General features: G+C 45.6%; 1 protein-coding gene across 1 annotated transcript in view; it reads right to left on the reverse strand.

Annotated features, from left to right (window-relative positions):
* The window catches only part of LOC124711409 (actin, muscle), an 11,357-nt gene extending 3,173 nt beyond the window's left edge, over nucleotides 1-8,184 (reverse strand). Inside the window, exons 1-3 of the mRNA XM_047241471.1 lie at nucleotides 8,032-8,184; nucleotides 5,438-5,592; nucleotides 3,209-3,587 (exon numbers count right to left, since the gene is read on the reverse strand). Of these exons, the coding sequence (XP_047097427.1) occupies nucleotides 3,209-3,587; nucleotides 5,438-5,563 (505 nt within the window). The 5' untranslated portion in view covers nucleotides 5,564-5,592; nucleotides 8,032-8,184. The remainder of the gene's footprint in view (nucleotides 1-3,208; nucleotides 3,588-5,437; nucleotides 5,593-8,031) is intronic.
* Nucleotides 8,185-8,779: the final 595 nt, after the last annotated feature.

Genomic DNA, 8,779 nt, shown 5'->3' on the forward strand with positions numbered 1-8,779 from the left:
TATAATAGAAAAACATTACAGACAAAGTAAATATAAAGGTTGGAAATTAGGTACTTTCTTTAGAATATATTGCAGTTTGGAAATTAAGTATCAAAGAAAACATTATTTTTCTATATTTAAATTATTTGCAGACACACGACAACGCAATAGTCAGTATATTCAATCTCTGGACTGGTGTCCAGGGAAGGTGGTCTTAGTACGCTGCTGGTTAGAACGGCCACGGCCGGCCGCGATGGCCGAGCGGTTCTAGGAGCTGCAGTCCGGAACCACGGGACTGCTACGGTCGCAGGTTCGAATCCTGCCTCGGGCATGGATGTGCGTGATGTCCTTAGGTTAGCTAGGTTTAAGTAGTTCTAAGTTCTAGGGGACTGATGACCTAAGATGTTAAGTCCCATAGTGCTCAGAGCCAGAACGGCCACGGACTCGAACCTTTTCCCTACAGCGTTTTAAGCAAAAACTAGGATGCTGTTGAAAACGAGCAGTGAGTGGAGCGATCTTTTCCTGTGCCCTGGGCTATTAGGCGAAGACGTGTCTCTAGTGGAAACCTAAATGCCGGCAGTATTCCGTTAAAACTTCAGTATGGTCGATTTTCATCTGCGACTTGTCATAGATTATCTTTGTGGCTATGGCACGGAATTATGGCTAAGTTTATTATTTTGTGCACTCTGTTTGTGAATTATGAATCAGAAATGAAAATTATATGTGTTACATGAACGACATATGGCAACTATGGAGCACTATTTTGTTAAAATGTTTGGCACGTGTGAGGTTCGGTATGTAATAAGAAACAGTTTTCTATGTTTCAAGTTCCACACAGGAAAGTTTTCGACCTAGCACCAGGGAGAAATGGTGTTTGGATGTACCGTTCTCTCTGTTGTAAGTTACGAGTGTTCGTAAGACAGCGATACTAAACAAACAAAATCTGTTGATGTAACTAAGTCCCTACTGTTCACATTCCATTGCGTTGCAGTAGGCGGTTTTCACTCGTCATTGGAAAGCGACACACACTACCACAGCAACTGTTCAAGATCAGCATGTCTTGTGACTAACGAAAGGCAAAGAGACTGAATTTTTTTTCTTGTTAGATCTTCTAGCAAACATTTTCGCTTTTTGTGTGAGGCAATATTCCGAGACATAGCCTGGGTTTCAGGCGTCCGCAGTCTACAACAGGAACGTGGAATTTTCCAACAGAAAGCGGGAGATGAAGTTGAAAACTGGGGGAGGGGGAGGGGGGGCTGTGCCACTATTCCTCTTCGCACAAACAGCGGCGGCTCAGGCGGATGCTATACACAGCGCAGGGGAACGGGTATATTTATAGCGTCGCTAGCAGCACCAATACTAACTTGGCTTCGTGCCGGTGGAAGGTGGGAGTGGGTCGGTGACGTGGCGGGGGCGGGGGGGGGGGGGGGGCAGCAGGCGCTAATCTGTGTCCACCTCTTTAGCACCCCTTCTATGGACACGACGCGTGATCTTCTCACGTTCGATTCGACAGCATTGTTATACAATTAGGTGCCACTACAGTAAGCCACTTTAGCCTCATGAGTGATAAACGTAATTGCTAGAATCCACACATTCTAGGCAGGTTGGTTGCTGTCACATGGTGGGGCTATAGCCGAAGCTTTGCGAGCGATGTGGACAGCGTTTGGAACACTAGACTCGTGTTCGAGAAGAGCGGGTTTCCAAACGTCATCCTACCATGCTGAATAAGATTTCCTGTAGCTTCTACAAGTAATTTCAGGTGAATAATTCTTCCCACAAGGGCATCACCGATTCCTAGCATAATAATTGTTTCTCTCTCAAAGGAACACAAACACTGACATTCCTTCCACCCATTAAATGTAACTAAGACAATGCTGTGCAGGTCGTTCTATCTCTTCAAAGAGACAGTCAGAGTGTTCCTACACTGTTACTCATTACCACTGTCTATTCAGTATTTGTTAGTAGGCGAAGGAAGCTGGGTCTTAGTATTCGACTGAGACATTGAAGTTAGGAAGGTGGAATAAATGAGCATAACTCCCCTTTCTTTATTACGATGCTTCTAGCGGAATTTGCTGGCTGTGGGTGTGAGGGGAAGGGTAGAAACATTCCCCAAGTACTTTTCGTGTGTGGCTATTCGTCAAGGACGCTATTAATTGTCTTAGGAGAAGATCGAAATTTTCTATCATTAACCTGAAGAGATTTGGGAATTTTAAATGCTTCTATACTGGGGCACGAAACGCAATATTATTCTGAAAATGCTAGGTTCGAAGCCACCCCAAAATTTACCGTTATATTGCTAGCCTGGGCGCTCAATAAAATTTTGCAGTCGTAATTGAGTACAATCAAAGTTATGAATCACTTACAAGGCACTAGTTTTGCCAATCAGCTGTCACAGCAACAGTGAGTCATGGGAAAACGATGCGAAAGATGCTCACTGCTGTGATCATTGAGTAGAAGAGAAAGTGGTAGCCTATCTCTGACTCGGAAACATACGCTTTCAGTGTCTCAATTACAGATAAACAGTCTTGGGTTAAACAATGTTCCACACGGTAACAATAGCAACGTATGGAAGCCTACGCTCTATCATCTAGCAACACATGCATCGTTTTTCTCTTTCCATCCTTTTTCTTATATGTTTTTCTTTTCTTTTAAATATTTACTTTGGTGTAAATTCGCTCACGCACTAGCTTCGGTACGTTAGGACCACATTCGAGGCTACAGCAGTAAGGCTACGACAATACATTTACGTACTGCAGTAGATGTCTTACGTCTCACACGAAAATGAACAACAAAGCGCCGGGTTCTGCATTGAAAAGGTCGCCAAACAATCTCATAATACAAAGTATATAGCGTTGCCATTATGCTATAGCCACTTTGTTATTTTAACTGAGAAACGTAGTACTCGCGATTCGGTCATGGAAGAACAGCTTTGCTGTATGAAAATACCAACATGATCTCTTTTCACAACAAGACAGGCGACCTAAAGTGGTCTACGTACGAAACTGTTCGCAGTTGCAAGATCGGACCTCACAGTTGTTGCTGTTTCATCGACCAGAGGCCTGCATAAAATTTCTTGTCATAAATTTCTCGTCATAAGTAATACAATCGAGAGTGAAACCTTCAGGAGACACAGATAAAAACTACTGCTGCTGCGTAAAGTAGGAAACTTCGTGGAAAAGATTTTCGTTGTCTGTGTTGCTGAAGTTATCGTAAGGAGCTCGGTAGTTACCTTCATAGATGGGGACGGTGTGGGAGACACCATCTCCGGAGTCGAGCACAATACCGGTGGTACGACCGGAGGCGTACAGGGAGAGCACGGCCTGGATGGCGACGTACATGGCGGGGGCGTTGAAGGTCTCAAACATGATCTGCGTCATCTTCTCACGGTTGGCCTTGGGGTTGAGGGGAGCCTCCGTCAGCAGGATGGGGTGCTCCTCAGGAGCGACTCGCAGCTCGTTGTAGAAGGTGTGATGCCAGATCTTCTCCATGTCATCCCAGTTGGTGATGATGCCGTGCTCGATGGGGTACTTCAGGGTCAAGATACCTCTCTTGGACTGGGCCTCATCACCCACGTAGCTGTCCTTTTGACCCATACCCACCATCACACCCTGTAGGGAGAGAAGAAAATGGTAAGTGTCTGTTGCAAACGGCGACGGCGTAGTAACAAATGCACCAGAAACTTTGACAGAGACTTTGAAAAATAGTGTTCGTTAAAATGCAAATGTTTTGTGACTAGGGCCTCCCGTCGGATAGACCGTTCGCCGGGTGCAAGTCTTTCGATTTGACGCCACTTCGGCGATTTGCGCGTCGAAGGGGATGAAATGATGATGAGTAGGACAACACAACACCCAGTTCCTGAGCAGAGAAAATTTCCGGCCCTGCCGGGAATCGAACCCGGGCTCTTAGGACTGACATTCTGTCGCGCTGATCATTCAGCTACCGGGGGCGAACAATGTGTTCGTTGTGGCAGTTAAAATCACTTATAAAGGAATTTCCCAATTACCAGACCAGATACTGCAGATGTTATTAGGATGGAATGGCAACAATCAGTAAAAAATTTCAGGTAGATTCGAATGATTAAGAAACTGATTTTCATGCTTTCAACTAAAAACGCAAAGTACTTCCCGACAGTGATGGTTTTCGGGTTTGCTCACTTGAAATAACAAAGTTATGCGTTAGGCGTAGCTCTGAACTAGCATTTTCACTGAATTTCTCTCTATACAAAATTACCTTTCTTTCTGACGTCCGAATCTGACCGAAAACAGACATACGTGAGAGGAGGATGATTATTATCGTTTTGGAGCATCTGTGCCAGGAAGGACGTTTAACTATACTTACGGTGCGTTTTCGTCTGAGAACACAAGGTGTGAAATCAATATTTTTCTTGTGGTTAAACAGTTATAGGTTCAATGTGAATACGAAAGTCCTCTAACTTGTGTGATGGTGTTAAAAGAAGAGGTTACATTGTTGCGAGATCACGTGCGCAGCCGGCCGGTGTGGCCGAGCGGTTCTAGGCGCTTCAGTCTGGAACCGCGCGACCGCTGCGGTCGCAGGTTCGAGTCCTGCCTCGGGCATGGATGTGTGTGATGTCCTTAGGTTAGTTAGGTTTAAGTAGTTCCAAGTTCTAGGGGACTGATGCCCTCAGACGTTAAGTCCCATAGTGCTCAGAGCCATGTGAACCATTTCACGTGCGCACTTGTGAAGACAAAGAATGGCGTCCCAAAGCACACGATACTCTGCCACAAGGGTATGCAAACGAAGGTACAATTCTAACCGCAAAAATAATACTCTGATTATCGTTAGTAAAATGTTCACATTTCCGTTTCGCAACTGTATTAATTAGTGATTCATCGTACTGAATTATGGCAGAGTTGGCTGCCGAAGGCTCGAGGGTGTACTCAGAAATGATGCGATCTACACGACAACAAATTTTATTAACAAATGTCGTGATTAGAAACTACTACCTCGTGTTTATTGTTGTTCCGCCATATTTACACCTGCATCTCTGACAAGATACATTTTTATTCAATTGGAACGTAATTTTAATAGAACAACAAGATTTTCAAGCATCTACAAATTGCTGCGTTTATAATGGCTTGCTCGGCTTTCCTTTTTTGCTGTTGTTATTTTATTTAGTATGAAAAACTCGTCTATCAGTAGAAACCGTATGGCTATTGATGGTCTTATTGTTGCTCGCCGTAAACACAAATTCTAATCGAGAGATAAGATGCTGGAACATTTGGTATATATGGTATATACAGTTCCTCATGAGCGGTTCGGTATCAAGCGTCTGATCCACCAAACCCGGTCTTAATCCGACATAGCGATAGACAATCGCTGATGAGACTTTGTCTTCCGGGAAACCCGCAAGTGCTGAGTTAGCCTGCCAGCCCTGCTCCAGATTTGTTTGTGTGCGGATGCTCTTTGTTTACGGGTACGAGAGAGTTCACAAACTTACCTGGTGGCGGGGGCGACCCACGATGGATGGGAAGACGGCGCGGGGAGCGTCGTCTCCGGCGAACCCGGCCTTGCACATACCGGATCCATTGTCCACCACGAGCGCAGCAACGTCGTCGTCGCACATGTTGACGGTCTTGGCTTTGCTTGGTTACTCTGCAACACAACACAGTGGGCCCGTCAGGCAGTTTCCCGTCGCACAACACGACACAGTACAGTAAAATACTCAAATGCATTTCACATAACAACAAGCTGAGTCGATAACAGAAGGATCTGATACCGCACAGTGGCTGACTACACAAGTTTGCCCCACGGATTGATTATGTGCTTTCTAAAATTTCGTTAGTAGTGGCCAGTCATTGACTATTTGCAATGAAACGCAGCTAACGATATTTCCGTTCACTGTTCTAAAGTTCATACAAATTTGCTGTCAGATTTACGGGCGTTAGACAGTCAACGTTCTAGCTTGCTATCTAAGCTTGTATTGCACCACTAGCACAAACATAATCGCCAGGGTGGTTCACATTTTAGAGCCGTAAAATTTGAGGAGTAATTTATTGGTGTGTACCAAACCCCTTCTTATAGCATATACAACAAAAGAAATGTCCCTTCGTTTCGTAACGCAGTTTGTTCGGCCCTCCTTGCTTTTATGATCCTTCTTTGTATAACTCCTCCCAGTAATGCGTACTGCTCACAAGTGAATTGCTCAGGCCCGTCATTTACTGGTAACAACAGCTCCCTCCCTAAGAAGAAATCTTATTAAGTCCACGCTAACCGCATGAAAGAAATAATGATCTAATCAGCAAAGACGATTCAAACAAAAGCGAAACACCCCAAAAGAATCGCAATACCTCACACATGTGATATACGGCTATGATTTATAAAATGTAATCGGCACGTCAGTGTTCCAGACTACACCAAAAAAAATCAAAATTCTGAACAAAATATTCATTGCCTTCACCCCATCTGAGAAGCTTATACAACCTTCCTCTTCTATGTAACTTTTACACCAGGCTAGCATTCGAGATAAACTGCTTTCAGATATCAGTTCGCCCATCGTGAGTTAATTTTCCCACGGATCACTTCAGGTTAAATGCTGGGATGGTTGCTGTTACAGGCCCAACATTGACGCAAAGCTTTCACAATAATAAAATTAAAGGAACAGCAACCAGTAGCTACCAACTTCACTCGCTTTATCATCTTCTTGTTATATCATTTAAACTTACAATAGTTTTTGACCTACTTTCACGTAGTGTTCTATAACTACTAACTCATGGACGACTATTATTTTCATGCTAGGTCCTGAAGCTGAACAGGCAATACCAAAACATACTATAAGGCTAATACACATGCATCGCTATGATTGCGTAGTCAGAACACGGAGGAAACATAAGAAACGTGTGGCTCGTTCCATTATTTCGTTCTTGGTGCGTCAGGGAAGCATTGCACCTTAAAATCGAAGGTATTTCGTGATGTCCATGAGAATCGAGACTTCCAGACACATCAGGAGCCATCTGCTGCTCCTTACTGGAGTGTCAGGTAGTCAAAACTGAAATTAATTTAATTCCTACATCAGCTGAAACGACTGTGTTAAGAGAAACTTTTCCCCAGGAAGTACTATATAACCAGAGACTTCGCATCTCCACTGATAAAACATGTATATCAGGGAAACGGTAGCTCCATTTTGTTGAAAGGATAGTTTACATTCGTTTTGGTATCAAAAACATTGATCACTCATTAGAATTCGATCAGCCTCGCTTTTTCACATTCTCCTCGACGGCATGCATACAGTTTCCACGATGTATTGAGTCTCCAAACTTACTGGTAGTCCTAAGTATGTTATTTTCAAAATTGCACGCCCCTGTACAAATTTGAGAACTGCTGGGTACTAATTACAATATTCGAGCTGTGTATTAAACTATTTACATTTCCGACATAAACTTGACTCGACCTCGCTGAGCGTCTTGTCTAAGTTTTGAGGACTGGCGAGTAGTTTCAGCAGTCCACTATAAAGTGCTGGACACATCAATGTGCCAGTCGATTTTTGCACTTTGCTAGACGTCGAAACGACCGTCCTCTTCGAAAGTGAAAGAAACGCTGTAGCAAATCAGGGCCAAGCAACGGTCAACGTATAATCAGAAAATCTGTACTGCTTAGCACTTTTTACACAGAAAGAAGATTTGTCACATCTGAAAGTTAAGCTGAGCGGAAGGACAGTCGTAGGACCAACCACAGGCTGTGTCCGAGACTTTCTCAAATTGGATTAAGCTTTGTAGGAAGTGGGGTTCGAGTCCCCGGCTACTTGTCGGATTTTCCACGACTTTCGTATATCACTTCCGGCTAATGTTACGATGATTCTCTCAAGAACACTTTAGATTTACTCCCCCCCCCCCCCCCCCTTCCTTGTACAAGTGAGCCGTTCTTCGGTCTGTAACGAAGTCGACGACGATGAAATGTTAAGACTCTTAAAACTTTCCGAAACGGTCGGATTGCTGACCTGGCACTGAGTTAACAGAACCCCGGAGGCACACGAGAGCGTTCGAGCCGTCGCACTCGAGGAGTCACTGCGGGTCGTCGGCACTGCACTGTACGTACCCTGTGGGAAGTGTGACGACTCGGCCGGCGGGTCCTCCGGTGCGCAGCTTCTGGCAGCGAGTGGGAGCGGCGGGCGGCGGCGGCGACTATATGCCCCGTGCCGGGGGAGGGGCGCGCTGACAGGAATAGCCGTCGCCCAAACAAGGCAGTGGGGAGGCGGCGCTGCGCGCGCACCCCGCCCAAATACGGGCCGCGCCGGGGGCGGCGGCGGCGGCGGCCGAGGGCGGCGGTATTCCCGGCAGCGGTGGGATGCGGGCGGCGGGGGGCGGCCGGACTGCCACCCGGGCCCGCCGCCATACGCCTCACCACTTTCGCACGCTTCCAGCTCGCGCAGGCCACCGGCTCTCGGATCAACACGCTACATCTATGGCCGATCGTCATCAGCTTTCCCTCACTTTCGAGGATCTCCACCGTGAGGATTCTGCAAATGATTCTGTCGAAGCCGGGCTGCAAGATCTTGCAGTCGAGACCCAGCCCTCTAGGTTTAAATTCTCTGTCCAGCGGACAGGTGGTCGTACATGCGGTCTCATTGCAAGTCCACCATCTCGCTGTTCTACCATACAACAAGCCTCTACGCTATTTGCAGAGTATTTATCTCCAATGACACCCGTCGCAAAATTCTGCAGTGTTGCACAAAATGGCCCAGTTCCATGTGACCACTTTCGCGCGAATCCAAGCAAAGTAGACCATCATTTCTCGAATGAACACATATCATCATCATCTTTCTTTACTATGCAGTATCATTATG

This window comes from Schistocerca piceifrons, chromosome 1 (assembly GCF_021461385.2).
Source record: "Schistocerca piceifrons isolate TAMUIC-IGC-003096 chromosome 1, iqSchPice1.1, whole genome shotgun sequence".
Classification (NCBI taxonomy): Eukaryota; Metazoa; Arthropoda; class Insecta; order Orthoptera; family Acrididae; genus Schistocerca; species Schistocerca piceifrons.